Here is a 17,886-nt window from a genome sequence, read left to right as displayed (position 1 = left end):
CGCTTAAACAATCAAAACAATATTCAATAAAGTATATACTTTAAAGATCAAGATAAAACTGATAACACAGCAGGAGTTCCAGAAAATCAACAAATGAACCTGAACAAATAAAAACGTCTTAAGATGTTTCTTGAAGGATATAAATCAATATAATATAAATAAACAAATATGTTTATAAATAATGTAAAGTAATAATGTAAAATGTCCAAAAGTCTAATAAAAAAATATATCTTAATATCAATTTAACAGTATATACATTCATACAATTGTAATGTGTAGATATAAATATAAGTATGTAAATTAATGTAACTAAATCCCTAAAATACTATAAAATAATGATTATAAATGTGTCTGAGAATTAACTCACCATTGTTCAGATGTTTGTAAATCCTGCAACAACAAAAAGCACAACAGTAGAATCATTATGTTGCAACATTAATATACCTTCTTTATTTTTAACTGGTTAAATAAACAAACATGTTAGCATTAGCCAACAATAGCGGTTAGCATTAGCCTCTATGTCAAACATTGGTTGACTCTTCTTTTTAAATGGCAAAACATTTAGATAATCGTTATCTAAAGAACACAAAAGAACACTAAACAAAACACTTTATGGAGTTTAACTCAATAAAGTAAAACGATTTAAATAAGTAAAAAATTGTTAACTCCGTGAGTTCAGTAACAAAATGTTTTAATTAATTTTTTTGGTAAACATACAATGGCTTTAATTTGTTGTTTTATGTCTGCTTTTGACACCGTTTTTAGAAAATAACTAAAAAGAAAAGACAAACATTAGCATTAGCCGCTAGCATGTGCTGCTGTCGACATCAGTTAGCATTAGCTGCTACGTCCAACATTCGCCGACAGATCTTTTAAACACAACAGAAAAACACCATAATAATTGGTATCTGTTAAGTATTTCACTTTGAGAGTTAAAAATGAAATATTATGTCAGGGTTTGATTTAGAAAGATCATGATAATGTATTAAAACTGTTGCAGCAACAGAACGTTAGCAACATCACCTGCAAAACAGACGTTCTATTGACCTTCATTGATGTCATTATTACTATTAATCTCTGACACTTTACAGTAACGTTGGACAGTTTACCTCGATGTCACATCAACTTCAACCTTGGAGCTCTTTTGCTCTAACAGATCTTCCAGCTCAAAACCTGTGACGTCACAGTTTCACTTTTGAAAGCTTTTTCAAAATGTTTTATTTATAAAAACGACACTCGTTGAAATTCAAACTTACCAGGAAAGAAACGTCTTCTCGCCGCCTTATGATCCCAGTGAGTGTGTTGCGTGTGTGAGGGTGTGTGTGTGTGTGTGAGGGTGTGTGTGTGTGTGAGTGTGTGTTATAAATAGAGCCGGGCACTGAACATGCTTCACAGGTGGTCAGAGACACCAGTTTAAAGTTTCCAGTCATTTTGGACGACCGAGGGTCCAGATAATCTCTTTTATTTCATGCTAATCTGTATTGTTTCAACAACAGTCGCCGTCAAATCCTGCAACGATCCTCGACTTCTGAGGGAGGGTCGTGTCGGGTCGTAAAAAGAACTGGAAAATATAAACAATAATTGAATTCTATATATTATAATTCAGCTGTATATGACCCTCAAGTTTATAACCTTTATGATTTAAGAACCCATTTTGTTGTGAGATTATTTAATGTAATCAATAAAAACAATCTAAGTCTAAAGATAAAGAACAGATCAAAGAAAAATAACAAAGACAAAGATACAAAGATTATCATAGAATATCATCTTTCCACTCCTGCCCCCAAACTCAGAATTAAACAAACTAATAACACGAGGAATGAATGAGTCCCTGAGTCTATTAGTGTTGCATCATGGGAGGAGCATTCGTGCTGCATCTGCTTCTCTGCTCACTGATGACAGTGTTCAGAGGATGACTGTCATCATTTTTAATAAAATTGAATTAAAATTGATTTAAATGTTCATATGAGATTAACACTATAATAATGAAGTAAACCTTTGTCGCCCCGAAAACCCAACTAGTAGAGTAAGAGTTTGACAAATTCAGTTATTTATTAACTACTACGAGACATTTGGAAACACTGTCACATCAGTAAAAATCAATAAAAAAAAATAATATAATAATAAAAAGGATTGAACCAGGAAAACCATAGACAATAGTTAATAATACCATCTCGTTTTCCTTCTCGGTGGATAATTTACCGTATTTTCCGGACTATAAGTGTCTCCGGAGCACAAGTCGCTCCAGACATAAAATGCATAATAAAGAAGGAAAAAACATATATAAGTCGCTAAATGATCAACACAGGCCTAGAGCGCCCTCTTGTGGTTTAGTGTGAGAATAACATGTGAAATGATATACCGCTAATAATGTGTTAATAATTTCACACATAAGTCGCCCCCCCCCCCGGACAAACTATGAAAAAAACTATGACTTATAGCCCGGAAAATACGGTAGATAATTTAGTTTGTGTCTCACCTCTCAAAGCTCCCCCTGCTGTCCAGGAGAGTAATTTCAACTCTTCACCCTCAAAGTTCCTTCGAGGCTGAACCCCACGACTCGACCCGGCGACAAAGGTCAACTAAGGTCATCAGCAGGTCAAACGAGACGCATGCATTCGTAACATGACCTCAAGACTCTTGTGAGCGTCGACGTCGTTATCATTATATAAATGTGTCGTCAACTCGGCCTTTGATGATGATGTCACAGGTGTCGTCCCTTTGATGGACCGGATCAATGGGCTTCATCTCTTCCACGTGGGCCGGTGCTCGTTCGGGACGTTCTTCTACTGTCGCTCCTCGTTCCACTCGTTCGTAGGAAATAAAATGATCATGAAAACTTGTAAAAAAAAAACGTGGTCCAGGATCAGCTCACGCCTCCTTCACTGACCCGCCAGAGTTAAAAATAGACGTACCGGGGCTTCACAGGTGGTCGAGGCTTGAGTTTCTCTTCATCTCTGTACATCGAGATAATCTCTTGTATTTCATGCTAATCTGTATTATTTATCGTCTCGACAGTTGCTGTCGTCCTGCATCGACCCCCGGACACCTGACGGATGAGGGTCGTGTCGGGTCGGGTCCAGACAGAAGAATCTGACCCCGGAGCAGGAAGCAGACGAACACGGATCATCGAAGCTTGGATCGATAAACGTAGATCTGGTGTGTTTTCATAAGTGTGTGTGTGTGTGTGTGTGTGTGTGTGTGTGTGTGTGTGTGTGTGTAACCTGAGGGAGGAGTTTTCACTTCACGTCTAATTTTAACCTAAAAGTTCAAGCAGTAAACACACCGTTGAGGAGCCTCGACGCAGACCCGGTAAGACTCGCTGTGTTTTTAGTCAAATAACAATTAATAATATATATATATTATTAGTAAATAACAAACAAACTGAATTATCACTACTCCCTCCTCCTTTCCACTGATAATTTGATGATTCTTTCACATGTTTTTATTCATATCTTGGTTTTAGCGTTTGTAGTAAAATGAGGAAAAACAGAAGAGACAAGAAAAGAAGTGGACGAGAATTAAAAATGATAATAATAATAATTAAATCAAAATACAGTTCAACAGTGACATATAAATCTAACCTTTGTAGCAAATACCACTTTCTCAATGCAGCTGCTTTTTACTCATCTTTGACATCTATATTCTTTTTCCAAAGTTTTACTTTTGTCAGTTACATGAATGAGTTGATATATAAAACATGAATTTAATTTAACACAATTTATTTGACTGTTTTGTTAAGTTGCCCTTGAGATATAAACAATTGAATCTCAAGATCAATAAATCCGTAAATAGTTATAAATGTTTTTACTATTTTACCAGAAATTACACACGTCACTGACCATTATTTACATTTTTGTTAATACTACAACAGAATCATTTAATATAAGTCGTTTTTTTAGGGAGGAAGGTGGTAAAAAAAAAAAAAACAGCCTAAAAGCAAAGCTCTTAGCATTAGCTGCTAGCTTGTGCTGCAGTCATTTGCCATTTGTTAGCATTAGTTGCTAGCATGTGCTGCAGTCATTAGTCATTGGTTAGCATTAGTTGCTAGCATGTGCTGCAGTCATTAGTCATTGGTTAGCATTAGTTGCTAGCATGTGCTGCAGTCATTAGTTAGCATTAGTTGCTAGCATGTGCTGCAGTCATTAGTCATTGGTTAGCATTAGTTGCTAGCATGTGCTGCAGTCATTAGTCATTGGTTAGCATTAGTTGCTAGCATGTGCTGCAGTCATTAGTTAGCATTAGTTGCTAGCATGTGCTGCAGTCATTAGTTAGCATTAGCTGCTAGCATGTGCTGCAGTCATTAGTTAGTATTAGATGCTAGCATGTGCTGCAATCATTAGTCATCATTAGCTGCTAGCATGTGCTGCAGTCATTAGTTAGCATTAGCTGCTAGCATGTGCTGCAGTCATTAGCAGTTAGCATTAGCTGCTTCACAAAACATTGTTTTCTCTCATATTTCAAAAACTTTTCATTCATGTTTGACAAAATATAAAGTACTAAAGCACTTTTGAACTAGAATTGATTTATTTTTCAATCCAGAAACACCCAAAGCTACACCTATGATGGTATTTATGACCTTTGAACTACTATTGCGTTTATTAGCGGTTAGCATTAGCTTTGTCCAGCACAGATACTCCATACCTGTGAAGTATGTTGTGTCTTTGAGTGTTAAATATAAAATATTCTAATGTTTTATTGCCATTTGTTTTCTATGAGTTTAAGAAATATAATGATCTAAAAACCCTCTTGAATCTTAAGTTTCTCTGTTTGTCAGATACTAGTTTAAATAAAGTTTAATTTTGAATGCGCAAACACGTGTATTTTTTCTTATTTTATAATCATTATGATCCAAAACTTCTGCAGGATTGAAGCTCGTTCTTCAACATGGTGAGTTTGACTTTCATTTGTATTGTTGACTTCAGTTCTTTTGACTCAATGTCGTCCCGACAGAGTCGTTAATTCAGTTAAACTCCATAAAGTGTTTTGTGTTCTTTTTTCTTCTTGAGATAAAGATTATCTGATTTAAAAAGATGAGACAACCAATGTTTGACATAGAGGCTAATGCTAACCGCTATTGTTAGCTAATGCTAACATGTTTGTTTATTTAACCAGTTAAAAAAAAAGAAGGTATATTAATGTTGCAACATAATGATTCTACTGTTGTGCTTTTTGTTGTTGCAGGATTTACAAACATCTGAACAATGGTGAGTTAATTTTCAGACACATTTATAATCATTATTTTATAGTATTTTACTGATTTAGTTACATTAATTTACATATGTATATCTACATATTACAATTTATATGAATGTATATACTGTAAAATTGATATTAAGATTTTTTTTTGATTACACTTTTGGACATTTTACATTATTACTTTAAATTATTTATATATATATATATTTGTTTATTTATATTATATTTATGTATATAATAGTTCTAAATCTGTTAGTATAAAATTGTTCAAATGTGCTCTTTGGTTTAAGGTGAAAAAATTGATTTTTATGAGAATTTTTTTTTACTTTTCTTCCAACAGAGGCGTCGTTCTCGGGCCCCCAGGGGCCTCCAGCACGCCCACTGTGACTCCTGCTACAGCCGGCGCTGCAGAGCTCCGGCGGAGGAGGACGTGTGTTGTGCTCTGGTGTCTTGTCGCCTGCTCTGCGGCGCCGTGTACCACCAGTGTAAAGAGCCGGACCACCTGCTGCTCTGCCCCGACGTCAGGGTGCCCTGCTTGAACGTCCAGTACGGCTGCCCGGCCCACCTGACCCGCTCCTCCCGGGCGGCCCACCTGCAGGACTGCCCCGCCAGCGTGGTCTCCTGCTCCATGGAGTGGCTGCGCTGGTTGACGGACGACACGGACCCTCACGGCGAGACGGCTCTTCGGGAGAACCTCCTGAACGAGGGACCCAAGGAGGATCTGGATCTGGCCCTGGCTCTGGCGGACCAGTCGGACCTCTTCGCCCGGCTGAAGATGAAGACCCTGTTCCCTGAGCTGACGGAGCAGGAGGAGGTCGAGGAGGAGACGAAGCAGGAGAGCAAGGTCGTCGTCAACAGCTTCTCGACAGATGAAGACGCCGTCCAAGAAGGTACGAATATTTTTAAATATTAATTAAAGCTTGACCAGTAACGAGGTCAAGAAAGATATTATTCTAGCTCCAGATTTGTTTGGATTAATTTATGACAAAAATGTTATGAATGAAAGAGAACAAGTTTTAATAGTTACATTTATTATAGTGTTATTATTATTATTATTATGTTTTTTCATCAGTTTAAAATACTTAAATGACAGATTGTTGATCCTATTTTTTAATTGTATTGACTATTGTTTTAATTGTTTTATTGTCTGAACTATGTTTTCATTGAGCTTTAAGATTGTCCAGATTTTTCAATTATACTTATAATATATATATATATATAATAATACTTCATTAAATAAGTAAGTAAATGTTTTTTAAAGCGCTTTTCAAGACCAATTAAGAATCTGTTCATCCTATTTTTATTTTATTCTTATTTTTGTATATGTTTAAAATACTTTAATGAATCATTTTTTTTAATTCTACTTACTCTTTTTAACGTATTGTATCTGTTTGAAATACATAAATCAAAGATTATTTATCTTCTTTTTTTATTTTACTAACAGTTTTTTTTTAATTTAAATTAAATTAAATTCTGCTACTTTTTATCTGTTTAATAAACTAATGAAATATTCTTCATCCATTTTTTTTAATTCTACTATGTTTTCTTGTAGATTTAATTCTACTTATTATTTTTCTTGTTGTTTAAATACTCGAATGACTGATTATTCATCCTTTTTTTTAATTATACTGACTATATACAGTGAGGCAAAAAAGTATTTAGTCAGCCACCGATTGTACAAGTTTTCCCACTTAAAAAATCCAGGAATCCACATTGTAGGATTTTTAAAGAATTTATTTGTAAATTATGGTGGAAAATAAGTATTTGGTCGCTTCAAACAAGGAAGATCTCTGGCTCTCACAGACCTGTCACTTCTTCTTTAAGAAGCTCTTCTGTCCTCCACTCCTTACCTGTATTAATAACACCTGTTTGAAGTGGTTATCTGTATCAAAGACACCTGTCCACAGCCTCAAACAGTCACACTCCAAACTCCACTATGGCCAAGACCAAAGAGCTGTCGAAGGACACCAGTGCTGTGTCTCAAATCGCATACTAATCTTAGTATGCTAGAAGTTAGTATGCATCAGTTTAGTATGCATACTAACTAGTACGCAAATATTCCGCAGATAGTATGTCTCAAATCAAACCCTGAAGCTACACACTAACCGGAAATCACATGACAGCTTCTTCTTCTACTTCTATTTAACGATGTTTCAAGCAGCTGTTTGAACACTAGCGACACCTGCTGGCAGCACGTATTGCAACTTTGGAAAAAGAAATAAAGAAAAAATATGAGAATCTAAATAATCGCGAGATATTTAAGCTGGTATCAGCAGCGAAGACGTGTTTATCCTCCTACTGCTGCTGAAAATACACATTTAAGTATATGCATATATATGCATTTATATATGACGTAACTTCCGTTTAAAACGTCACTAAAATGGCGGCTGTTTAGTATGGTTAGTGTCCATCGAACCATGCTAGTTTTGTGGGTTTTAGTGACAATTTAGTGTGCATGGAGAACTACATTTCGCATACTAAGAATTGAGACACACTAACGTACTAAAAATACTAACTTTTAGTACGCTAGTATGCGATTTGAGACACAGCACAGGAAAAGAAGTGTAGACCTGCACCAGACTGGGAAGAGTGAGTCTACAACAGGCAAGCAGCTCTGTGTGGAAAAATCAACTGTGGGAGCAATTATCAGAAAATGGACGACATACAAGACCACTGATCATCTCCCTCGATCTGGGGCTCCACGCAAGATCTCATCCCGTGGGGTCAAAATGATCGTGAGAACGGTGAGCAAAAATCCCAGAACCCCACGGGGGCACCTGGTGAATGACCTGCAGAGAGCTGGGACCAAAGTAACGAAGGTTAGCATCAGTAACTACAACGACAGGGAATCAAATCCTGCAGACGTGTCCCCCTGCTGAAGCCAGTGCATGTCCAGGTCTGAAGTCTGCCAGAGGCCACATGGATGATACAGCAGAGGATTGGGAGAAGGTCATGTGGTCAGATGAAACCAAAGTAGAACTTTTTGGTATAAACTCAACTGGTCGTGTTTGGAGGATGAAGAATACTGAGTTGCATCCCAAGAACACCAGACCTACTGTGAAGCATGGGGTGGAAACATCATGCTTTGGGGGTGTTTTTCTGCTAAGGGGACAAGACGACTGATCCGTGTTCAGGAAAGAATGAATGGGTCATGTATGTATCGTGAGATTTGGAGACAAAACCTCCTTCCATCAGTGAGAGCTTTGAAGATGAAACGTAAGCTGGGTCTTCCAGCATGACAATGATCCCAAACACATCGCCCGGGCAACGAAGGAGTGGCTCCGTAAGAAGCATTTGAAAGTCCTGGAGTGGCCTAGCCAGTCTCCAGACCTCAACCCCATAGAAAAACATCACTGCTCTCGAGAAGATCTGCATGGAGGAATGGACCAAAATACCAGCTACTGTGTGTGCAAACCTGGTAAAGACCTCTAGTAATCGTTTGACCTCTGTTCTTGCCAACAAAGGTTATATTATAAGTATTGAGTTGAATTTTTGTTATTGACCAAATACTTATTTTCCACCATAATTTACAAATAAATTCTTTAAAAATCCTACAATTTGAATTCCTGGATTTTTTCCTATGATGAAAATGACAGACCTGTCATTATTTTAAGTGGGAGAACTTGTACAATCGGCGGCTGACTCAATACTTTTTTGCCCCACTGTATTTATCTTATTAAAATAGTTAATTAAGAGTTTGTTCATCTTATTTTTAGTTGATTTGCTATTTTTGAACATGTTTAAAACACTTTAATGACAAACTTTTTGTTCAATTTTTTTAAATTCTACTCACTCTTTTTAACGTATTGTATCTTTTTTAAATACTTTTTCATTCTCCCATTTCTTTTTAATGTTATTACTGAAAAAAATCAAACGTGAGATTATTCATACTCTTTTAAAATATTCTTATTATTTGTTACATTTTAAAACTTTGATATGACATCATAGTTTTTATACAGAAAGTACAGAATATTTATTCTTTTTTTTTATTCTACAAATCATTTTACATTTTAAATTAAATTTCCATCACACTTTATATTTTTAAATACATGTCATTATTGTTTACATTTGTTGTTTCAAAAACCTAAATGAAAGTTATTTCGTGGTATTTTCAAAGTCCACACGTCCAGCCCTGCAGAAACGTCTCCGGGTCGCTCTGAAGAGCTGGTTCTGACCCACATCGGGCAGAACTCCGGCACCAGCGCCAGCAAACGCAGCCTGTGTGACATGATGTTCAGCATGGAGAGAGGAGGATGTGCCGCCGCTGCCGCCGCTCACCCGGACCGGGTCCAGAACCAGGACCGGCCCGGAGGTGTCGCCGCCGAGAAACGTGTCGAACAGAACCAGAGCCGCGGACCCGCCGAACCTCCGGTGTCCTCGGACTCCGACGAGACGGGTCGGGCCCCCTGGCACGAGGGGGTCCTGGACCGTCTGGGCCACGAGCTGAGCCCGCAGGAGTTCAACATGTACGTGGTGCATCATGGGAGGATGCTGCTCGCCTTCGGGCAGATCCAGGCCTGCACGCCGCGGGAGAAGGACTTCGTCTACGGGAGTCTGGAGCCCATCCCGGTCCAGACGCTCAGGTCTTTCAAGGTCATTCTTTAGAACACGTCGTGTCGGAACATCTGCGGAACCTACGACCTGGATTTAAAAACGGTTTATTGATACAAAAAAACCCACAAATGAGCCTTAAAAAACACAATTTTACATTAAAACAACAGACCAATTATTTTCTCATTCAAAATATAGCTTTAATTTATTTAATATTCATGTAACATTTTACAACTTGAAACAGTCAAACACAAAAGTATTTTTCATGCATTTATAAACATTATTTAAATATATATATTGAGGATAATTAAACAATCTTTTAAACAACTGAACCGTATGTTTTTCTTACAAACAAATGAATAAACAACAACAGATATGATTCACACGACATGAATAATCAGTGATATCGTAAATAACAATGATGGAGAGAAATTACATCAATAATCATAAGGAATAAAATAACAAACAACAATAAAACCCGGGGAAATAAATATTAAATACAATTAAATGATGATATTTTGGCATTCGGTGCTTATGACATTTTTGGTGAATTATTTTCATATATTCTTAATTAGAAAAATAACAATATTTAAAAAAAAATCATTATTAAAGTTATAAAATAAAAAAAATCCAAACAGACAAACAAAGATTACGCTTTTTAAATAACCTAATTATATATTTTATTCTCCATTAAACAAAGGAATTAAAGTGTCATATCCAGATTCTTATTCATTTACAATGGCTCGATCGTTTCTAATTCTAATGAAACAAAAAGAGTTCATTTAACTGGTTTATTCATTTATTTTTCCATTTATTTAGCAAAGAAAATGTTTCTCATGCAGAGCAAATGCGCGCCACTAGAGGGCGCAGGTGTGACCCTGTCTCTTCTTCAGGTGCCGGACAGCTATCACTACCGTCACCGGGTCCACCTGTACGACGTGGCGTCGCGAGCCAAGAGCGAGACCCTCGGCGTGGACACGTCGGACCTGCAGGGGAGCGAGGACGACTGGTTCAGTGACGAGGCGAGCGCGGCGCTGCTGGTTCGCGCCGAGGTCGAGGTCAAGGGTCACAAGGTCAGTGATGAACAACAGAGACTGATGTATTGAAATGTATGGAAGGATTTCACGGCATCAGAATATTGTTTAACTTTTGTTTTCTTTTTAAATTCAATCATTTGTATAACAAAAGAAAATTCTAAATATATATATTGTGTACATAGAGTTTATCATTCTAACTACAATAGTTAAAAAATGCTTTTATAAATTCATTATTTTTCATTATGCGCCTCCAGACCGTACTAAACGATCACCGAACTACTTGATCGAACTTGAAATTAGATTTACTCATTTAATTTAATTAGATGTATTGTTTTAATTATTGCAATTAATAAAAATCTAACGCCAAGAAATTAAATCATTACTTAAAAATAAAAAAAGCAAAGAATTACAAAAGTTGCACTAAAAATGATTTGTGTTTTGGTTGTTATTTGTTTCTATTTAATCATTAATTTAATTTAATTGATACTTTAATTTACCTTGATTTTAGACTTTAAACATGGAGTTTTTAACATGAATGTCAATCATTCAAAAATACATTTTCAAAATTCTCTATTTCTTTAATTTGAAGTATTTTAAATACAATATATAAATGCTGGTATAATAGAGTCCCCAGACTGAACCAACAGAGCTCAGAGCTACTGGATCGAACTTGATTAAAAAAATGGAATGATTGGAGTTAAAACATCAAACTGTAAAAAAAGAAAGAAAGAATAATTTCAAACAAAGTAAAAAAATAGTGTCAAATAAACAAAGGTTGCACTTTAATGATGGGTCGTTTCTTTTCATATTTATGTATTTATTTTCATTATATATTATATGAATTCTTTGTTGTTTCATCTATTTTGCCTTCATTCTAAATTCTATTTTGTTTGTTTGCTGTCGTTCGTGATAATTAAGATGATTTGATCTCAGATCAGTGAGTCCAGAGGGTCCGACGGCCTGTACGTGGACCAGGGGACCCAGACTCACCGGTTCCGTTCGGCTCCGTTCAGCGACAGGACGACTCTGGAGGAAACCATGACGGGTCGAGCGCTGAAGCTGAACCTGCAGCTCCAGACCCAGAGCGTCAGCAGCCGGAACCACCGAGCAAACAGTGTGTTCGGCTTCAGCTGCGGACACACTTTCCACCGCAGAGACTTCGCTACACACTGCAGGTACACACACACACACTTTCCACCGCAGAGACTTCGCTACACACTGCAGGTACACACACACACACTTTCCACCGCAGAGACTTCGCTACACACTGCAGGTACACACACACACACTTTCCACCGCAGAGACTTCGCTACACACTGCAGGTACACACACACACACTTTCCACCGCAGAGACTTCGCTACACACTGCAGGTACACACACACACACTTTCCACCGCAGAGACTTCGCTACACACTGCAGGTACACACACACACACTTTCCACCGCAGAGACTTCGCTACACACTGCAGGTACACACACACACTTTCCACCGTAGAGACTTCGCTACACACTGCAGGTACACACACACACACACACACACTTTCCACCGCAGAGACTTCGCTACACACTGCAGGTACACACACACACACACACTTTCCACCGCAGAGACTTCGCTACACACTGCAGGTACACACACACACACACACACTTTCCACCGCAGAGACTTCGCTACACACTGCAGGTACACACACACACACACACTTTCCACCGCAGAGACTTCGCTACACACTGCAGGTACACACACACACACACACTTTCCACCGCAGAGACTTCGCTACACACTGCAGGTACACACACACACACACACTTTCCACCGCAGAGACTTCGCTACACACTGCAGGTACACACACACACACACACACTTTCCACCGCAGAGACTTCGCTACACACTGCAGGTACACACACACACACACACTTTCCACCGCAGAGACTTCGCTACACACTGCAGGTACACACACACACACACACTTTCCACCGCAGAGACTTCGCTACACACTGCAGGTACACACACACACACACACTTTCCACCGCAGAGACTTCGCTACACACTGCAGGTACACACACACACACACACACTTTCCACCGCAGAGACTTCGCTACACACTGCAGGTACACACACACACACACACACTTTCCACCGCAGAGACTTCGCTACACACTGCAGGTACACACACACACACACACACACTTTCCACCGCAGAGACTTCGCTACACACTGCAGGTACACACACACACACACACACTTTCCACCGCAGAGACTTCGCTACACACTGCAGGTACACACACACACACACACACTTTCCACCGCAGAGACTTCGCTACACACTGCAGGTACACACACACACACACACACTTTCCACCGCAGAGACTTCGCTACACACTGCAGGTACACACACACACACACACACTTTCCACCGCAGAGACTTCGCTACACACTGCAGGTACACACACACACACTTTCCACCGCAGAGACTTCGCTACACACTGCAGGTACACACACACACACACACTTTCCACCGCAGAGACTTCGCTACACACTGCAGGTACACACACACACACACTTTCCACCGCAGAGACTTCGCTACACACTGCAGGTACACACACACACACACACTTTCCACCGCAGAGACTTCGCTACACACTGCAGGTACACACACACACACACACACACACACACACACACACACACACACACTTTCCACCGCAGAGACTTCGCTACACACTGCAGGTACACACACACACACACACACTTTCCACCGCAGAGACTTCGCTACACACTGCAGGTACACACACACACACACACACACACACACTTTCCACCGCAGAGACTTCGCTACACACTGCAGGTACACACACACTTTCCACCGCAGAGACTTCGCTACACACTGCAGGTACACACACACACACACACACTTTCCACCGCAGAGACTTCGCTACACACTGCAGGTACACACACACACACTTTCCACCGCAGAGACTTCGCTACACACTGCAGGTACACACACACACACACTTTCCACCGCAGAGACTTCGCTACACACTGCAGGTACACACACACACACACTTTCCACCGCAGAGACTTCGCTACACACTGCAGGTACACACACACACACACACTTTCCACCGCAGAGACTTCGCTACACACTGCAGGTACACACACACACACACACACACACACACACACACACACACACACACACACACTTTCCACCGCAGAGACTTCGCTACACACTGCAGGTACACACACACACACACACACTTTCCACCGCAGAGACTTCGCTACACACTGCAGGTACACACACACACACACACACACACACACTTTCCACCGCAGAGACTTCGCTACACACTGCAGGTACACACACACACACACTTTCCACCGCAGAGACTTCGCTACACACTGCAGGTACACACACACACACACACACACTTTCCACCGCAGAGACTTCGCTACACACTGCAGGTACACACACACACACACACACTTTCCACCGCAGAGACTTCGCTACACACTGCAGGTACACACACACACACACACACTTTCCACCGCAGAGACTTCGCTACACACTGCAGGTACACACACACACACACACACTTTCCACCGCAGAGACTTCGCTACACACTGCAGGTACACACACACACACACACACTTTCCACCGCAGAGACTTCGCTACACACTGCAGGTACACACACACACACACACACTTTCCACCGCAGAGACTTCGCTACACACTGCAGGTACACACACACACACACACACTTTCCACCGCAGAGACTTCGCTACACACTGCAGGTACACACACACACACACACACTTTCCACCGCAGAGACTTCGCTACACACTGCAGGTACACACACACACACTTTCCACCGCAGAGACTTCGCTACACACTGCAGGTACACACACACACACTTTCCACCGCAGAGACTTCGCTACACACTGCAGGTACACACACACACACACTTTCCACCGCAGAGACTTCGCTACACACTGCAGGTACACACACACACACACACTTTCCACCGCAGAGACTTCGCTACACACTGCAGGTACACACACACACACACACACACACACACACACACTTTCCACCGCAGAGACTTCGCTACACACTGCAGGTACACACACACACACACACACTTTCCACCGCAGAGACTTCGCTACACACTGCAGGTACACACACACACACACACACACACTTTCCACCGCAGAGACTTCGCTACACACTGCAGGTACACACACACACACACACATTTTCCACCGCAGAGACTTCGCTACACACTGCAGGTACACACACACACACTTTCCACCGCAGAGACTTCGCTACACACTGCAGGTACACACACACACACACACTTTCCACCGCAGAGACTTCGCTACACACTGCAGGTACACACACACACACACACACTTTCCACCGCAGAGACTTCGCTACACACTGCAGGTACACACACACACACACACACTTCCCACCGCAGAGACTTCGCTACACACTGCAGGTACACACACACACACACACACACTTTCCACCGCAGAGACTTCGCTACACACTGCAGGTACACACACACACACACACACTTTCCACCGCAGAGACTTCGCTACACACTGCAGGTACACACACACACACACACACACACTTTCCACCGCAGAGACTTCGCTACACACTGCAGGTACACACACACACACACACACTTTCCACCGCAGAGACTTCGCTACACACTGCAGGTACACACACACACACACACACACACACACACTTTCCACCGCAGAGACTTCGCTACACACTGCAGGTACACACACACACACACACACTTTCCACCGCAGAGACTTCGCTACACACTGCAGGTACACACACACACACACACACACACTTTCCACCGCAGAGACTTCGCTACACACTGCAGGTACACACACACACACACACACTTTCCACCGCAGAGACTTCGCTACACACTGCAGGTACACACACACACACACACACACACTTTCCACCGCAGAGACTTCGCTACACACTGCAGGTACACACACACACACACTTTCCACCGCAGAGACTTCGCTACACACTGCAGGTACACACACACACACACTTTCCACCGCAGAGACTTCGCTACACACTACAGGTACACACACACACACACACACACACTTTCCACCGCAGAGACTTCGCTACACACTGCAGGTACACACACACACACACTTTCCACCGCAGAGACTTCGCTACACACTGCAGGTACACACACACACACACACTTTCCACCGCAGAGACTTCGCTACACACTGCAGGTACACACACACACACACACACTTTCCACCGCAGAGACTTCGCTACACACTGCAGGTACACACACACACACACACACTTTCCACCGCAGAGACTTCGCTACACACTGCAGGTACACACACACACACACACACTTTCCACCGCAGAGACTTCGCTACACACTGCAGGTACACACACACACACACACACTTTCCACCGCAGAGACTTCGCTACACACTGCAGGTACACACACACACACACACACTTTCCACCGCAGAGACTTCGCTACACACTGCAGGTACACACACACACACTTTCCACCGCAGAGACTTCGCTACACACTGCAGGTACACACACACACACACACTTTCCACCGCAGAGACTTCGCTACACACTGCAGGTACACACACACACACACTTTCCACCGCAGAGACTTCGCTACACACTGCAGGTACACACACACACACACACTTTCCACCGCAGAGACTTCGCTACACACTGCAGGTACACACACACACACACACACACACACACACACACACACACACACACACACACACACTTTCCACCGCAGAGACTTCGCTACACACTGCAGGTACACACACACACACACACACTTTCCACCGCAGAGACTTCGCTACACACTGCAGGTACACACACACACACACACACACACACACTTTCCACCGCAGAGACTTCGCTACACACTGCAGGTACACACACACACACACTTTCCACCGCAGAGACTTCGCTACACACTGCAGGTACACACACACACACACACACTTTCCACCGCAGAGACTTCGCTACACACTGCAGGTACACACACACACACTTTCCACCGCAGAGACGTCGCTACACACTGCAGGTACACACACACACACACTTTCCACCGCAGAGACTTCGCTACACACTGCAGGTACACACACACACACACTTTCCACCGCAGAGACTTCGCTACACACTGCAGGTACACACACACACACACACTTTCCACCGCAGAGACTTCGCTACACACTGCAGGTACACACACACACACACACACACACACACACACACACACTTTCCACCGCAGAGACTTCGCTACACACTGCAGGTACACACACACACACACACACTTTCCACCGCAGAGACTTCGCTACACACTGCAGGTACACACACACACACACACACACACACACTTTCCACCGCAGAGACTTCGCTACACACTGCAGGTACACACACACACACACTTTCCACCGCAGAGACTTCGCTACACACTGCAGGTACACACACACACACACACACTTTCCACCGCAGAGACTTCGCTACACACTGCAGGTACACACACACACACACACACTTTCCACCGCAGAGACTTCGCTACACACTGCAGGTACACACACACACACACACACTTTCCACCGCAGAGACTTCGCTACACACTGCAGGTACACACACACACACACACACTTTCCACCGCAGAGACTTCGCTACACACTGCAGGTACACACACACACACACACTTTCCACCGCAGAGACTTCGCTACACACTGCAGGTACACACACACACACACACACTTTCCACCGCAGAGACTTCGCTACACACTGCAGGTACACACACACACACACACACTTTCCACCGCAGAGACTTCGCTACACACTGCAGGTACACACACACACACACACACTTTCCACCGCAGAGACTTCGCTACACACTGCAGGTACACACACACACACTTTCCACCGCAGAGACTTCGCTACACACTGCAGGTACACACACACACACACACTTTCCACCGCAGAGACTTCGCTACACACTGCAGGTACACACACACTTTCCACCGCAGAGACTTCGC

The 17,886-nt window shown here is 42.0% G+C and overlaps 2 protein-coding genes across 2 annotated transcripts in view; one reads left to right on the top strand and one right to left on the bottom strand.

Annotated features, from left to right (window-relative positions):
* Positions 1-2,587, bottom strand: part of LOC148065754 (F-box only protein 40-like) — a 19,257-nt gene extending 16,670 nt beyond the window's left edge. The window contains exons 1-2 of the mRNA XM_087807640.1: positions 2,480-2,587; positions 368-390 (exon numbers count right to left, since the gene is read on the bottom strand). Of these exons, the coding sequence (XP_087663766.1) occupies positions 368-370 (3 nt within the window). The 5' untranslated portion in view covers positions 371-390; positions 2,480-2,587. The remainder of the gene's footprint in view (positions 1-367; positions 391-2,479) is intronic.
* Positions 2,579-17,886, top strand: part of LOC148065753 (F-box only protein 40-like) — a 27,124-nt gene continuing 11,816 nt past the window's right edge. The window contains exons 1-9 of the mRNA XM_087808073.1: positions 2,579-2,642; positions 2,711-2,928; positions 3,019-3,312; positions 4,867-4,890; positions 5,185-5,207; positions 5,540-6,089; positions 9,317-9,792; positions 10,644-10,823; positions 11,721-11,962. Of these exons, the coding sequence (XP_087664199.1) occupies positions 5,205-5,207; positions 5,540-6,089; positions 9,317-9,792; positions 10,644-10,823; positions 11,721-11,962 (1,451 nt within the window). The 5' untranslated portion in view covers positions 2,579-2,642; positions 2,711-2,928; positions 3,019-3,312; positions 4,867-4,890; positions 5,185-5,204. The remainder of the gene's footprint in view (positions 2,643-2,710; positions 2,929-3,018; positions 3,313-4,866; positions 4,891-5,184; positions 5,208-5,539; positions 6,090-9,316; positions 9,793-10,643; positions 10,824-11,720; positions 11,963-17,886) is intronic.

This window comes from Callionymus lyra, chromosome 14 (assembly GCF_982586985.1).
Source record: "Callionymus lyra chromosome 14, fCalLyr1.hap1.1, whole genome shotgun sequence".
Lineage (NCBI taxonomy): Eukaryota > Metazoa > Chordata > Actinopteri > Syngnathiformes > Callionymidae > Callionymus > Callionymus lyra.
This window is presented reverse-complemented; position numbering and strand designations above follow the sequence as displayed.